The sequence below is a fragment of the Ceratotherium simum genome, chromosome 7, assembly GCF_057802395.1.
Source record: "Ceratotherium simum simum isolate JZ-2026a chromosome 7, ASM5780239v1, whole genome shotgun sequence".
In the NCBI taxonomy this organism is placed as follows: Eukaryota; Metazoa; Chordata; class Mammalia; order Perissodactyla; family Rhinocerotidae; genus Ceratotherium; species Ceratotherium simum.
Window position 1 is genome coordinate 11,919,278 of NC_141906.1, and position 16,636 is coordinate 11,935,913.

The 16,636-nt window shown below is 44.6% G+C and overlaps 2 protein-coding genes across 5 annotated transcripts in view; one reads left to right on the plus strand and one right to left on the minus strand.

The window, feature by feature from the left end:
• Positions 1–1,720: 1,720 nt before the first annotated feature.
• Positions 1,721–15,113, minus strand: MISFA (mitochondrial sheath formation associated). 2 transcript variants are annotated; one of them, XM_087433119.1, is made up of 5 exons: positions 14,740–15,113; positions 4,753–12,616; positions 4,248–4,336; positions 2,515–2,552; positions 1,721–1,840 (listed from the first exon to the last, which is right to left on the minus strand). In XM_087433119.1, exons 2-4 carry the CDS (start codon positions 4,819–4,821, stop codon positions 2,531–2,533), a joined length of 180 nt encoding a protein of 59 aa, XP_087289245.1. In that variant the 5' UTR covers positions 4,822–12,616; positions 14,740–15,113; the 3' UTR covers positions 1,721–1,840; positions 2,515–2,530. The 2 variants fall into 2 exon arrangements, 1 of the variants encoding a protein (XP_087289245.1); XR_001390386.2 differs by lacking the exon at positions 4,248–4,336 and having other exon boundaries at positions 12,442–12,616.
• The window catches only part of UEVLD (UEV and lactate/malate dehyrogenase domains), a 52,999-nt gene continuing 51,452 nt past the window's right edge, over positions 15,090–16,636 (plus strand). For 2 of the 3 annotated variants that reach the window (XM_004418502.3, XM_087433113.1), the window contains exon 1: positions 15,090–15,208. In XM_004418502.3, coding sequence (XP_004418559.2) covers positions 15,167–15,208 — 42 coding nt within the window. In that variant the 5' untranslated portion in view covers positions 15,090–15,166. Of the gene's footprint in view, positions 15,209–15,701; positions 15,771–16,636 lie in introns of all 3 variants that reach the window. The other variant, XM_087433112.1, reaches the window with a different exon arrangement.

The window sequence follows — 16,636 nt, forward strand, 5'->3', positions numbered from 1 at the left end:
CGGTGCGCGCCCGGGATCCGAACCCGGGCCGCCAGCAGCAGAGCCCGTGCACCTAACTGCTAAGCCACGGGGCCAGCCCAGATATTCCTTATTTCATCACCCTGAACATCTTTCCAGCTAGAAACCCCAGTAGACTCATCCGACTTCAGAGATGGGGTTTGCCTCCTTACACACACACCTCTGTCTGTCATCCCTGACACGTTCACATCTGCTCAGCCCCTACCACTGATACCTACCCCCCCTAGCTTAGAGAACTGTTCTGCTATCAGACCCCCAAGTTAGGAGAACTGTTTGGTGGTATACTCAGGGAACTGGAGGGAAGAACAACTGGGTATATAGTTCTTCTTGTCAAGAAAATGAGCAGGTTCTGATCCCCTATAATAAAAAGAGCCTGGAATGGCTGAGAAGATGAGTCCTTAGGAATATCTATGAGGCAAGTGGGCACAGCCCTGCAGCCAGAGAATGTAGGCACTTAATGGAATGTGTTGAGTTTAGGTCATATAAGAGGTATCTTAAGAGATGCTAGTATCCTAGATTCAGAAATTACAGTTTTGCTTGTGGATTTTGAATTCACTTTGCTTTCCATAGAAAATAAAAAGGGTAATCCATTCAGTGCATAGAGCCATTTACAAATAGTTTAACAAACATATACCAAATAGTCATCAACAAGACGCTGTCTACATAACCAAAAGAGCTCCTTTGCTGGTAAGGGTGCACTTCTGAACAACGCAGCTATCAGTCACCCCCAAGCAGACACAGAATGAGAACGTGTATTTTAAAAGTATTTGCTCCTGTGTTTTTTTTTGTTTGTTTTTCCTCTCTCTTTTAGGGTCAGAAAGTTCCCAACCACCTTTAGAGGGCTTATTAGGAATATCCTCAGGCTCAGACACCCAGATTCATTGCCTGGGTCTTATACTTAGGTTCCCGTCCTTGGTCTCATACGCTCAAACTGTCTTACACTGAGGCTGAGCAGTTTGCTTCTGTTGCTCCACATGCTGCCTGTGTTAGCAGCAGTTGCTCCTAAAAAACTCATCCGGCAACATGGCTATTCAGGTGAGAGAGACATTTGAGCCAAGAGGCAGCCAAGATCTTGGATATCCCAGTCTCTCTTGTTTGGCTCTTTTCCTTGGCACATAAAAGTGTGCCAAGAAGTCCTGGTTCTTAATCTTGACTCTGCAACCCAGAGTGGTGTTGGGTGGTACGGTTCTTAAGCTTCTCAACTTCATTCATGCCGTTTTGTAAAATGAGGCTAGTACCCAGCTCAGAAGGTTATTGTAAGGATGAAAATAATGTATAATTTAGTATCTAGCAAGCAATATTAAAATGAGGTCCTTTCTTCACACAGTGCAAGCTTCGAGTTTTTCACAACAGCTGAGAAGAGGCCACAGAGAAATATCCCCAAAGAATAGGCTTAAAGTTGCTGCAATCTCTAACCCTTTCTGTAACACTTTTTCACCCCTGGACTCAGAAGAAAGGCATTACTTGGAGAAATAGGTCTAAAGAGCTCTAGAGAATTTCTATCCTTCAGGAAACAGAACGGGGAACAAATTGAACCAGGTACCTTTGTCTTAATGCCAGTCTTAGAGACTGAAACAGAGGGGACCCAATCACTCCCACCCACCTTGACTACCTCCCCACCCTCCATCTCCCTGTTTTGAGCTAAGAGAATACCAAGTCTTCATCCATCTTAAAAAAGTTCAGTAACTTTTTACATAAAATGTGACAAAACAATGTGCAATTACTTTATGTGAAACCAACAACAGGAACAGTACAGCTGGTCAGGTGAGCTTCAGAGCTGCATTACTTCACCAGGATCATCTTTGCTTATTTCCACTGGAGTCTAGGGGGAAAAAAGGATGTCAGGTGTTGGCTAGGGTGTGGGGCTGAGGTAACTGCCCTCCTTCCCAAGGGCAGGCAGGGGCAGCTGTGTCTAATTCCATCTCACCCAATGCCTCCGATCCCCGTTGTCAGGGTCTTAGCAGTGTGGGTGCAGACAAGAGGCAGAGAAAGGACAAATATCCAAGGTCTAACAGCAGGAGAGAGGAAAGAGACATCTGCCACCAGGACCATTTTAAGACCAGTGTTGACCTGGTGAGGGAGAGTTAAGTGCGGATTGCTGGTGTGGGCTGATTTAGGAAATGGTATTGAAGGCTGAGCACGCAAGAAGTCTTATGAGCACAAGTCTAGGTCACCCACGTCAGACAGCTTGACTCTGGACCTGAGATAGCTTTACCTCTATACTTCCAGTTTATTTGAAAGAAACTGAAGAACTTAAAAAGAGTAAAGACTCTTAGGAAAATATGTATAAAAGATCACGTGAAAGACAGAGGGAACTCGCCCAACTCTAAGTAGATAGTGAATAAGTATAGAAGTAGGTAAGCTACAATAACTTTTTAAATAAAGAAAACAGTATTTGTTTCTGAAGTTACTAGAGTTGGATTTTGATGCTTAGTTCATTTATCTGGGGGAATACATTTCAAAGTAGGAACAGAACAAAGCTGAAGGCACACTTACCCCTCCTGGGGGATACTTAAATCCCTTCCACATTGTTCCTGCAATGAGAAGCATCCATAAGACAACAATCATCGTGGGGCTTCTTGCTCAGCTGGTGGAGTGTGCAGGGGAAAATGGGTGGTTTTGAAAGGCGTGATGTTCTATTTCCTGAGTCCTGGAAACTGGGCTGTCTTCATTCAAGACCAGATGGTGGATGGCTCAGCATGATAGCTCCTGGCAGAGGAGCTTCGTGGTCCAGTCTGACCTGAAATGGCTTGCCATGGCAATTTTAGGGAGCAGAGCTCAGACACCAATTGTGACATCAGCTCCTGTGACCTTGGAGACCAGTCAGAGTGAGTAGCTGTGGGACAGTTGGCCAGGATGCCAGGGGTGTTGGGGCTAAAGAACCCTTATCAGAAGGGCCCTGTTCTCTGATGACTCTAGGTAGTTAGGATCTAGCTGCCATCATATCTTTATTAATTCACATCTGCCAAAATTTTCACCATTGGCTTTATGCAATCAGTTGCAAAAAACACTGATATGCAAAAAACAAAACAAAACAAAAAACACCCTGGATTAATTGGGAGGATTAATTGGCTAGGTATGCTATGAGCAATTACTTTATATACCATTGTTAGGCTATGCAAAGAACAAAAAGCTTGCATTTTGTGAAATGGCAGTTAAACCCTTATCGTGCAGGGTACGCCTTCTCACAACTTTCCTGAGAAGGGAAGAGAAGGAAGATGGGCTGTTCTGCTCATTTCACAGCTGGAGAAACTGAGGCACAGAGTATATTCAGTGGTTTGCGCAGGATCACAGCGTGGCAGTAGATCAGCTAAACAAGAGCCCAGTGCCCCATTCATCCACCTTCCCACAGAGGGACGTCTGACTGTGTCAGGCCAATACTCTCATTAAAATTTTGGGGCAGATGGAGAAAAAAAAAGAACAACCATCACGCCTTGCTCTTAGTATACCTAGGGCTGAGACTTGATACCCATCTTCCAGAGTAGCTTCCCAGGAAATCTGCTCCTGTAATCAGTATATTACTAAAACTCTCAGAGTTAAGTTTCTTTAACAATGGGAACGTCTTTGAAAAAACAGGTCTGAATGAAATGGGGTGGGATGTGAGAGACCGAGGAGATGGTTTACTAAAAGGACACTGCTATCAATGTTTCCTACAGACAGGCTGGTCTAGTGGAATGAGTGTGAGAGGCTATTAAGTCCAGAGATCTACACTTGCATCCCAGCTGCACAAACGAGTTGTGCAACTTTAGGTTGCATTAAATGCTTTATGTGAATTCTTAAACATCATCTTCACAAAAATAGTAAGATACTGAGATATCTCCGTTATAAAGATGAAGAAACTGAGGTTCAGGTAGATGAAACTTTCCCAAAGTTTACATAGCTAGTAACTTGCAAAGTTAGGACTTGAACTTAAATTCATGTTAACTCCACTTTCCCAATCTGCCAAAGGGGCAATAAAAATGCTGGTCCCATTTATCACAGTATGTGAGGAAAAAATAATAGATGGGAACAGTCAAAAAAGAATACCTGTGCAGTGCGGTTATTAACAAATCTTTGAACCTTAGCCTGCTGTCTTCAGCAGTGCTCCCCAAATTCTCTTTCCCCACCATACACCTCAAATCATTTCCCCTTCCATAGTTTATTTTCCAGAGGAATATAAGCTCTCCACTGACTGGGGGCTACCAAATTCTCTGGACAGGGAGGCCCAACAGACTTGTCCGCCCACTCACAGTTGCAGATCTTCATCCACAGCCCAGCTCCTCCGTCGTGCCTTGCTCTCCTGAACAGGCCACCTCTCCTTCCACTTCAGAGTGGGAGGCTGAGTCAGAAAGACATTGAAAGGCAGAGGGGGCTCCACTCATCAGTCCAGTAGGTAACCACCTCTGTACGGGACTGGAAGGGCTGCTCAAAGGTCTCACCAATGCCCATATTCCCTTTCCTCCCAGCAACCATTGATCCACCTGGCCTGAAATCCGCAGGTCAGGCACTGTCTCCAGCAGACCCCTTATAAATTCAAATGCTTTGAAATAAGTGACCCAAAGGCGGGGAGGTCATGGGGGGGAGACTTAAAGATGTCCCAATGGGATGGGAAGTAGCCTGGGAAACTAACTTTGTTCCCATTCCATCCTGACCTCTAATTAGCGGTAAGACTTCAACTATCTCTCCCATTTGGTAAGAAACCCCAGCTGGGAGGGTTAGCCAGAGCCAGGACTGACTACCAGGGTCATTACTTACCATGAACTCCGGAAACGTGCCCATGTAACATGCAAGTCCAACAAAAAGCATCCAGCCAAGCACGATCATGATAACAAATAAGACAATTTCTAAGACACAATTGCACAGTGAAAGGCTCTTCACCAAGATCTTGGCAAAGGAGTATGCTCATGAAACCCTCAGTTGGTAGAGGTCTCGCATGTCAGTTCCAGTCCTTGGTTCCAAAAGACCCGCAACTCCCTAGTGGAACAGTTGGAGTCTAATGGGGCATTGTGACGTCACTGGTCACATGGCCCAGACTCACAATATGGCAGAGATACTGCTGAGCAGTATCTGACCAGTAGCTGAGCAGCAAACTAAGCTCTTTGTATGCATTATCTCACAGTAACAACATGAGGTAGGTACGATTATCAAACCCATTTTACTAAAGAGGAAACTAAGGCTTAGAGAGCCTAAGTGACCTGCACTAGGTCACACAGCTGATGCTCCAGATCGGGGCCAGGACTTGGGGCCAGCTGCCTGTTAGCAAGCTGGGCAATTTAGACCAGAGACAGGGATTGGGAAAGGTGTATTCCTACGTCTATTACAGCTGTGAATGAAACACACTGAATCCTAGGGAAATGAGATACCTCTTTATTTCTGTCCGTGCAACCCTTCCCCTCCCATCTCAAGGGCTCTTCCACCACTGTTTTATACCACTCTCCAACACCTTTGCTCAGTTCCTCTCCACTGGTTCTCTTTTCTTGGCCTTCAAGAAGCCACAAGCATTCTTGTCCTCTCCTCACAAAAACCTCCAACTGATGCTGTGACTCCCTTCCTGTCTCATTTCTTAATTTCCTTTTATGACCAAACTTCCTAAACAAGTGGTCCATACTCAAAGCTTTCCTTTCCAATCTACTCCTTTCTCCCACGTACCACATTCTGACTTCTGGCCCCTCCCCCACCCCACTACTCAGATGTTCTCAGAAGCAACCAGAGGTCTCCTTTCTGTCCAGTCTAATGACCTCATCTTGATCCCTTTGACCTCCCTGCACTGACACAGTGGACCCCTCCCTCTACCAGAGTTCTTTCTACATATACATCTCCCTATTTATTATTTTAATATCCTCTTTATTTTCATTATTTTTTAAATTATAAAAATAATAGTTGCTCACTGTAAACAATGAAACCATCCAAAGATGTATAAAGAAAACCTTGAGTTTCCTCTTCTTTCTCCCCTCAATTCCCATCCCCATGATGTAACCAATGCTACCAGCCTGGCATGTATCCTTCCGCCAGAGACCTCTCCATGAGCTTGCAAACATCAGGACACATACAGAGGGGTGTAGAGGGTTTTCCCCAGTGTTGTTTTATTAATGATGATCATACTACATATGCTACTGTGCAACCTACTTTTCTCCTGTAACAATACATCGTGGACATCCTACTGGGTCAATTGATAAAAAATATAAATACATTCCTTTTTTTGTTTTTAATAATAAGCTTTACTGAGGTATAAATTACATATGATAAAACTCACTCATTTTTAGGGTAGAGTTGATGAGTTTTGAAAAATATGTCAATCCTGTAACTACCACCACAATCAGGCTAGAAAAAATTTTGATCATCTCAAAAAAAAGTTCCCTTTGCAATCAATCCCCTCCCCCTGAGCCCCCTGGCCCCTGGAAACCATTGATCTGCTTTTGCATTCTCTAGAACTTCGTGTAAATGGAATCACAAGCTTCTTTCACTTAGCATAACGCTTTCGAGATCCACCTATGTTGTCTGGGAGTTTGTTCTGTTTCATTGAATAGTATTCCACCATGGGGACAGACCAGTTTATCAGTTTACCTGTCAAAGAACACTTGGGTTGTTTCCAGTTTGGGGTTATTATGAATAGAGATGTTATAAATATTTGCGTAGTTTTTCGTGTGAACATAAGTTTTAATTTCTCTAGGGTAAATACCCAGGAGGGGGATTGCTGGATCATACGGTAAGTACTTGTATAAAACTTTTTCTCTTTATCACTAGTTTTCAGCAATTTTATTCTGATGTGGCTTTATGTAATTTTCTGCATGTTCCTTGTACCAGGGGTTCGATGAGCTTCTTGGATCTGTGGGTTTATGGTTTTCATCAAATTGGAAAAATGTTTGGCTATTATTTCTTCAAATATTGTTTCTGTCCCCCTTTTGCCTCCTGCGATCTCCATTACATGTGTTAGACCAGTAACCAGTGTGACGTGTCCCGTAGCTTGCTAGTGTTCTGTTCACTTTTTCAGTTTTTGTTTCTCCTTGTGTTTCATTTTGGGCAGTTTCCATTGCTGTCTTTTTCAAGTTCACTCATCTTCCTCCATAGTGTCTAAGCTTCTGTTAATCCCAGTGTATTTCTCATCGATGTTATATTTTTCATCTCCACAAGTTCAATTTGTCTTTTTCATTATGTCTTTCATTTTTCTCCACATCATGTTCATGCTTTCCTTTATACCCTTGAGCATATTTATAAGACTGATAATACACATTTTAAGGACACTGTTTGCAAATCTCTCATCTCTGTCATTTGTGGGGCTGTTTTTTTTTTTAAAGATTTTATTTATTTATTTTTTCCCCCCAAAGCCCCAGTAGATAGCCGCATGCCACAGCTGCACATCGTTCTAGTTGCTGTATATGGGACGCGGCCTCAGCATGGCCGGAGAAGCGGTGTGTCAGTGCGCGCCCGGGATCTGAACCCGGGCCGCCAGCAGCAGAGCGTGCGCACCCAACCACTAAGCCACGGGGCCGGCCAGTGGGGCTGTTTTGATGGTTGATTTTTCTGTTGTGGGCGATACTTTCCTGCTTCTTTGAATGCCTGGTAACTGTTGGTTGGGTGTTCAACCTGGTGAATTTTACAGTGTTGGGTGCTGGATTTTGCTGTAGGATTTTCTTTTGGATGCAGTTAAACTACTTGGGATCAGTTTGATTCTTCCGAGGCTTGTTCTAAGCTCTGTTAAAGGTGGGCTAAGAGCAGCCTTTACTCTAGGGATAATTATCCCCACAATTGAGCTACAATCCTTCTGACTTCTCTCTCTGAGACCTATTGTATTAGGTCTTTCCAATCTGTGGAATTTTCCACAACTCCCAGCCCTTTTGGGAGCTCCAAGAAGTGTTTGGCCTACTGTTTCCGGGTAGTTCTTATCCTGGCTCATGGAGTTTTATCCCATGTATGCACAGACACAACTCAGCCAAAGACTCACAGTGGCCCCTATGGAAATCTCCAGAGTTCTTTCTCTGTGGAATTCCCTCTTCTCAGGACTCCATCCTGCAAATTCCTGGCACTCTGGCTTCCTTTGTACTCCAGACTGGTATCTGTTTGGGTAACCCCTCTCAGTGCTGCACTCTGAAAACTGCCTCCAGGCAGCAGGCTGGGGCAATTGTAAGGCTCGTCTCCTTTGTTCCCCTTCTCTCAAAGTTCACAGTTTTGTGCTGCCTCTTGTACAAGATCTGAAAACAACTGTTTCATATATTTTGTAAAATTTTCTATTTGTCTATGGAGAGAAGGCAACTCCTATAGCAAATGATCCTTCATATGCAGAAGCAGAAATCTAACTTATTCTTTTTTAATTCCTGCATAATACTCTACGTTTCCTTCATCTTTCTCCTAATGATGGATATATCAGTCAAGATCTAGTCAGGAGAAAGAAACCACACAGTAATTTGAACAGAGGAAGTTTAATAAAGAGAATTATTAACTAGGTACAAGAGTTTAGCTATGGAAGCGGTAGAAAGCTCTATATATTACAGGAATAGCATACATAGGGAGCAGCCACTACCTCTAGGGCTGAGGCAGAGCAACCAAGGAAGGAATAAACTTCGAAAAGTCCCCTCCCCTCCAAGCCTGAGATCCAAAACTTGCTGGAAAAGTAGTGGCCATGACCAACTGGATGGCAGAGAAATCCCATGAGCTGCCGTGGGCCAGACCTGGTAAGTAGGGAACCACCCTCTGAGGTGCTGGTGGAATTTGCCAGGAAGTCTCCAGAGGGGGTCCTGTGAAGTTTACTGATCATCACTGAGAGTCTACCCTCTGGGGGTATGCCAGTAGAATGTACCGGGAAGCCGTCCTGTGGGTGCTGGTAGAACTCACTGGTGAACTGTTTCAGTGGCAGGAGTGCCACTGAAACTCACTGGGAAGCAGTCCACAGTGGGAAACTCAATAGGGGTGAGCACCACTGGATAGCCTCACATGTGCCACTGTCAGCCATACAGTAGGACCAAGAAGAAGAAAGCACACTGGAACTAGGAAGAGAAGTCTCTTCCTCCTGCAGTATCCCCCAAGGCCCTCTACTGACAAAACTTAATATTGTGCCCACTAGCAAGGGAGAAATGCTTACAAGGTCCAGCTCCATTACAGCAGAGCAAGCAATGAATGGTGGATTTGGAGCTGAAGGGCAATAAATCAATAACTGGCACAATGTGCATTTAGATTTTTTTCCCAAGTTTTTACCACCATAAACAATGCTGTGATTTTTTTTTTTTTAATTTATTTAGCCTGTGTGTGTGTGTGTGTGCGCGAGGAAGATCAGCCCTGAGCTAATATCCATGCCAATCTTCCTCTTTTTGCTGAGGGAAGACTGGCCCTGAGCTAACATCCGTGCTGATCTTCCTCCACTTTATATGGGACACCGCCACAGCATGGCCTGACAAGCAGTGTGTCGGTGTGCGCCCAGGATCCGAACCTCAGCCACCAGCAGCGGAGCGCACACACTTAACCACTACGCCACGGTGCCGGCCCCTGTGATTGTTAAAAATAAAATTTCTTAGACAAATTTCTCTTGAGCATTACCAATTTTTTCCTTGTTAACCAGAGAAGCAGCAAGAGGACAAAAAGGGTATGCCAGTTCACACAGACAATAGAAATGGAGAGGCTATATAAAATCCTTACAAAAAAGAACTAGTTTAAGAAAAAAAAGATTATAGTTTCATTTTACAAGGCAATAAAAACAAAGGATGTTTGTGGAAGGCTGGCCTGAGATGCAGCATATGCTGACTGTCAATGAACAACATAAGCGCCATGCATCTAAGAAGTAAATGATACTGTCTTTTGATGCACAAAATTTTTTAATTTTCATGAGGTCCAATTTGTCTATTTTTTCTTTTGCTGCCTATGTCTTTGGTGTCATATCCAAGAAATCACTGCCAAATCCAATGTCATGAAGCTTTTTTCCTACGTTTTCTTCTAAGAGTTTTATTGTTTTAGGTCTTACATTTAGGTCTTTGATCCACTCTACGTTAATTTTTGTATACGGTGTTAGGTAAGGGTCCAACTTCATTCTTGCATGTGGATATCCAGCTTTCCCAGCACCACTTGTGTGTGTGTGTGTGTGTGTGTGTGTGTGTGTGTGTGTGAGGAGATCAGCCCTGTGCTAACATCTGCCAATCCTCCTCTTTTTTTGCTGAGGAAGACTGGCCCTGGGCTAACATCCGTGCCCATCTTCCTCCACTTTATATGGGACGCCGCCACAGCATGGCCTGCCAAGCAGTGCGTCGGTGTGCGCCCGGGATCCGAACCGGCGAACCCCGGGCCGCCGCAGCAGAGCGCGCGCACTTAACCACCTGTGCCACCGGGCCGGCCCCCCAGCACCGTTTTTTTAAAAGATTGTCCTTTACCCATTGAACAGTCTTGGCACTCTTGTCAAAAATCACTTAACCATATATGTGAGGGTTTACTTCTGGGCTCTCTATTCTATTCCACTGGTAAGGTACTTAGAGCAGTCAAAAATCATAGAGACAGAAAGTAGAATGGTGGTTGCCAGGGGCTGGAGAGAGGGGAGAATGGGGAGTTATCGTTTAATGGGTACAGAGTTTCAGTTTTACAAGATGAAGAGTTACGGAGATGGATGGTAGTGATGGCTGTGCCACATTTTGAATGTATTTAATACCACTGAACTGTATACTACTTGAAAATGGTTAAGATGGTAAACTATATGTTATGTGTATTTCACCAAAATAAAAAAAATGGGGGGAAAAAGAATAAATGATAAGGATACATCTGTCTGATATTTAGAATACCAAAGTTTTATCCCTTAACAATACATCTGATAAGACCAATAAGTACAAAAACAAAGAGTGTAAACAGAGATCAAAAGCAGAGCACCAAGACAAAAATTCTAATTTTAAACAAGCCAGTCTCATGATTTTTCTCAAGCTGCAAACAAAGATGCAGAATATGCTCTCCCATTTCTTAGAGACTTTTTTCCCCTTTTAATATAATTAATATCTTTGTACATATATCCTGGGTACTTTTATTTCTGTAAGACAAATTTCCAAAAGTGGGGTTATGGAGTTAAAGGTATGTCAGATTACTCTGCCCAAAGGTTATAGCAACTTATGCTCCCACCAACTACATTTGAGTTTTTTAAACTATGGTCCAGGGATGAGCTTCAGTGGATCCATGAACATTCCTGAAATTTGACACAAAATAGACTGTATACAGCGACATGTACATTTTTCTGGAACAGGTCTGTATCTTTCAACAGACTTTTTTTAAAATCTGAAACACAAGTAAGGCTGAGAACTAGTACACTATACCATCTTCTCCCTATGGCTTTGGTCTCCTTACACTTTCATTCATTTAGCAAACTTTCAATTGAAGACCTCTTTCTATCTGGTTTACCAAATATTAGAAGAATAAAGGTATGCATAAATTCAAGCATGCTAGGCACTGGGAATATAGAGATGAATGAGATTTGACTGCTATCTGCCAGAGCCTCACAGTCTCTGGGGACAGACAGAAGGGTGGAGATGGAGGTAGACAGGTACACCAGCACAATAAAATATCCCAGGCAGGCACTAAACCATGAAGCAAGGAAGACACAGTGTACTCGGGAAAGAGTGGATATTTCAGCCTGGTTAGATGACAGGATCTAATAGCGCCAGTCTCAGGAGATGAGGGTGATCATAGGGGAAGTCAGCCAATGTTGGTACTATACAGTCTTCCTCTTATGACTAAGTACCAATAGGCACAGCATTCCAGCTTCCTAGAGATTATTAATCACACAATTTCACACACAGTGAGAGGCAGCAATAGATTAAGAACATGGTCTCTGACATCACCTTCTGCAATAATTTTACCTTCCTGAGTCTTGGTTTCCCCACCTGTAAAATGGAGCTAATCACACCATATATCCTCTATTTTAAGGTGCACACTTTTTCAGATTTAAGCACTTTTCACACAGGTATAAGTGTTAAAACTGGTATGTATATTTAATTTTGTAATCTTTTCTCCCCCAAAATGTTGTCAGTAATACATCTCTTATTCAACAGGATCTCAGAAACAAGGAAATAGGTAATACAACACTAAACCTCAGTTTCCTCATCCATAGAATTGAGGTAATAATTCTATCTAGGTCACAGAGTTTTGTGAAGATTGACTGTGATAAAGCACATAAATTCTTAGCAATGCATTTCTTTCCACACAGGAAATGATAGCTACACACATACACCGCCCCCTCCCAACTCCTGCAGGCATAAAGTGTTCATAGTGCCTATAATTCATTCATAGTGACTAAACGAGAAGAGAATCGGTGGTTTGGATGGAAGGGCTTTTCCATAAAAGACTGAAGAAACTTGCTCAGGCCTCACTTCTAACTTGGTATCTTTTCTTTGATTAATGGATTTCTGACAGGATCTGTTAGATCTTGGAGCCCCAGGAAGTTCTCCTGTTTCTGAGTTTTCTTAGATCTGGCTGATGTGCTCTTACCAGGCCTCTTATCCTTCAGTCTTCTCACCTTCTACCTGTGTCGCCGGCCTCCACTCCTGCCCCACACAACAGTCTCTTCACAACAGCACTCAGACTTATTCTTCTAAAACTTAGCGAGATCACGTCACTGCTCTCTTCAAAACTCTCCAGTGGCTTCCTCTTTCAGAGTAAAAGCCTAAGAAAGGAAAAAGCAGCCTCTGACATCTGGAAACTGGTCTGACCCAGCCAGGCCTCAGTGTTAGAAGCTGATCTGGCACTCACAGCCAGGCTGTTATTCTCCTGTTGGCTATAACAATCTTACAGAACACCAGCATCAGACAGGGCACTCAGACCATGATAAAATGAGACAAAACAAGGCCCCATCATAATTTCGTCCAGAGACAAAAACAAGGTCACTATGCAACCCAGGAAATACCCAACATCCTCTTCCATTAATATGAGTGACTGCTGCTTCTTTACCAATTACAGCTTTATCCTCACTCTAATTCGCCCATCTTATAGATAATATTTATTGAGATACTCAACATCAAAACTGACTATAGCAGAGCCATTTTAAAATGCAGTTGGAGCTGCCTTTCCAGCGAAACTGCCTTGCTGTCTTGAACGCAGGACTGAGCCAAACCTCCGGACTGGGCCAAACTGGGAATTGTTTTACAAGCAATTGTCTAAGTCAGCAGGAGAAAGGGCATCTGATCAAAAAGACAGAGGATTGTGGACTTTCTGAAGATAGAATCAATAGTCAATCAATGTTTAGCCAAGACTAGCGCTCTGCCTCCAACTTCAATCAAAATTCTTTGTAATACAACCTCCCTTCTTTGCCTTTAAAAGCCCCTGACTTTTACTCCCTAGAGAGACACTATTTGGGTTTATACCTGAATCTGTGCTCCCCAAATTGCAATTCTTTGATCCCAAATAAACACTTTGCCTCTTAAACTGGATTCTATTTTTGTAGGTTGACACCAGTCATAGAATTGTCCCTGATTTCTCATAGCACTCAATCCAAAGTGAAGCTTTGCTTCCTTAAACCCTCCCCCAAGTCACCCAAAGCTCGACACCTAAGCCTATAATAGGTTCTTTCTAACACTCTCTTACTGAGCTGTCTAAGGTTCTCCACAGTATCTGCTCCCTCACTGCAAGGAGTAATCAACCCACCTTGTTTAACTATGAGTGTGTTCCTGATGGTCTCTGGCTGGAGGGCATGGACAAGCCAGAGTCACGCAGTGGTTCCCAGACTTTACCATGCATTAGAATCCCCCAGGCTTGTTAAAACAGATTGCTGGACCCCCACCCCTAGAGTTTCTGATTCTATAAGTCTAGGGTGGGGTCTAAGAATCTGTATTTCTAACAAGTTCCCGGTGATGATGAGGCTGTAAGTCTGGGGACCGCACTGGAAGAATCACTGCCCTAAACCATCTGTGGCTCCCCTTTAGTCTGACTTCGCCTACTTCTGCTTCCTCACCTCTTCATTCTACTCCAGCCACACTGGCTTCCTTGCTGTTTTGAGCTTCCCCAAGCACATGCCTATCTTAGGACTTTGCTCTGAATGCCCTCTAATACGGACCGTTTACTCTGACCTCTCAAGGAGACCTTCCCTGATCTTCTAATCCTGCATTTTAAAAAGTTATTCCCCACAACATTTAATCACCTTCTAACGTGCGGTCTAATTTACTAATAAATTTATTATATTTATTGTTTTGCTCTCCTCCTACTAATAAAAGAATGACAGCCTTAGGACAGCTGACTTTTTTTTTCTGTTTTGTTCACTGCTGTCTCCTCAGACCCAGAAAATTATCTAGCAAATAGTCAGTGCTCAATAAAAGTTTGTTGAATGAATAAACGCTCCTTCTAGCCTTTCACTTTCTTCTCCTAATTGTTACAGCATTTCTGCCTTGTCCTATCAATACAATCACCCTTCTACCCCAGCCTCTCGACAGTTACAATATCCAGCTCCTGCGACTTTTTAGGCGGAGTGGCTCAAGCCAGATACAAAGCAGGTAAGTAACTTACAAGTCAAGGAGACCTAACAAAGCCAGCAAATTGCATCTCTTCGCCTTCCTTCTCCAGATGACCTGATCCACCAACCTACCTCCTCTCTCGTTTTCAAACTCTTTTCCTGTTTTTTTCTCTCTCTACCACCAAGGTTATGGCGCCCCCTCCTTAAAAAAAAAAAAAGGCAACCCCTCCCCCATGCTGCACCACCTTCACAGCGCTGTCCTCTCCCAGCTCTCTGACAAGGCTCCTCCTGATTCCGCTCTCCCTTTCTAGCTCCCTGAAATTCTACTTTTGGAGTTCCATTACCTCGTCCTTCCTAAATCCAGCTACAATTTTTGGTCTTGATCTTTCTTGATACTCTGAATTTAACACATCCTTCCAGAAACTCTCTTCCAGAACAGCATGAGTTGCTTCTACCTCCTTTACTGCTTCTCCTCGGGTCCTCCCTATTCTTCACAGATGTCCCCAGGTTTCCTTCCAGCAGGCCAGGGCGCGGTCCCCCGGGCGCCAGGGCGTTCCTGACGGCGCTCAGGGCTCCCACTGGAGTCGCGGTCCCGCTCTGGGCGGAGCCACCGCTGAGCCTGTCGAACGCGGCGTGTCTTTCCAGCCTGGGAAGGGGCGGGGCCTTGGAGCGCTCGGGAGGGTTTGGCCCTCGGCGGCCTCCGTGCAGGGAGCGGTGCGGAAGAAGGTCTAGGGACTGGGTCGCGGAACCCGGCGGGGGACCTGGCTGGAGATGGAGTTCGACTGCGAGATTCTGAGACGGCTCCTTGGCAAGGTGCGGGTAGCACGCCGGGCCGGGTCTAGGGTCCCGGGGTCTCCGGGGCGTTTCGACCCCTGGCCGGGTACCTCCCCATGGCGCTTCCCCGGCTCGTCCTGGGGTTTGGAGCCGAGGCGGGCTGGCCTGAAGCCGGCGCGGGCCATGGCCGCGGGCCTGTCCCTCTCGATCTCTTCCTCCCGAGGCCGGAGCTCTGGCTCCGCCCGCAACCCCGAGGTCCCCCCGACCTCCACCTGGTGTGAGACTTCACGCCACCAGCTTCTCTTGGTCTCAAACAGCTCCCAGCACTCTCCCGTCGCTTTAGCCACGCCTGTCTCTCTGCTGAAATGACCTGCCCCTTTTTTTCTTAACTAGCAACGCTCATTCTTTGTAAGACTGAACTCAGATATCATTCCGTGGAAGATAGAATCGCTTCCTTCTCTCTACTTCCTTTCAGAAATATTGGTTATGACATTGTGGAGTAATTATCTATTTACAAACCTTACTCATGCAGTGAACTCGGACGGCGGAGAGGGTGCTGTTGTGTTGCCTTCGCTTAGCACTGCGCCTGACAACAACCGAGGTGCGAAATAACTGTGCGCTGAATGAAAGACCGGAGTAGATTTAAGAATGAAGACAGGTCTGGAAGTCCCAGAAGAGATCATTTTAATGTTGAAAGGTTGAGTGGGAGGGCTGACCCAAAAGTCTGACCTAACCTCTCTGGGGCACGACTAGCGCCAGTTTCCAGGTTTCCATGACTAGCGCCTCCTGGTCCGGGCTCTCTGATTCCGCACCGGTGTATAGTCTGAGGCAACCCCCTTTTCACCAGTTTCCTAGTTAAGTGATTCTTACTGCCTCTTAAAGTTTCCCCCTGCGGAAAATTATGCCATTTTTGTTGGTTCCGCCTGTCTGTTTAGTTGGGGGCAGTTTGCAAACCTGTGCCAGGTTTTGAAGCCTCATGATTGAAATTGTTTATGTAATTGATTTGAGGGCCCACCCCGTGGGTTAGCGGTTAAGTGCCCTGGCTCCGCTACTGGCGCTAGGATTCAGATCCCGGGCTGGCACCGATGCACCGCTTCTCCAGCCATGCTGAGGTGGCATCCCACATACAGCAACTAGAAGGATGTGCACCTATAACATAGAACTATCTACTGGGGCTTTGGGGAGAAGAAGGGAAAAAAAAGGAGGAAGACTGGCAATAGATGTTAGCTCAGGGCCAGTCTTCCTCAGCAAAAAGAGGATTGGCATGGATGTTAGCTCAGGGCTGATCTACCTCACAAAAAAGAAAAAGAAAAAGAATTGATTTGAATGATTTTATCTACTGTGACAGGTGTAGATCTTGTAGGAAGAGAAGTATCATTATTAGATTTACACCCTTTTTTTATCTCCTCTTCAGAGAACATGAAATTAAAAGAACCACTCCATCAAGTTTTTAATGAGGGGAGCATG

Excerpts from the sequence above, each read along its gene's own strand:
- MISFA (XM_087433119.1), bottom strand. The coding sequence starts at position 4,821 with ATGATCGTGCTTGGCTGGATGCTTTTTGTTGGACTTGCATGTTACATG. Across the intron at positions 4,337-4,752 it reads GCACGTTTCCGGAGTTCATG|CCTCCCACTCTGAAGTGGAA; the intron begins GTAAGTAATGAC and ends TTTCTGACTCAG. Across the intron at positions 2,553-4,247 it reads GTGGATGAAGATCTGCAACT|GAACAATGTGGAAGGGATTT; the intron begins GTGAGTGGGCGG and ends TTCTCATTGCAG.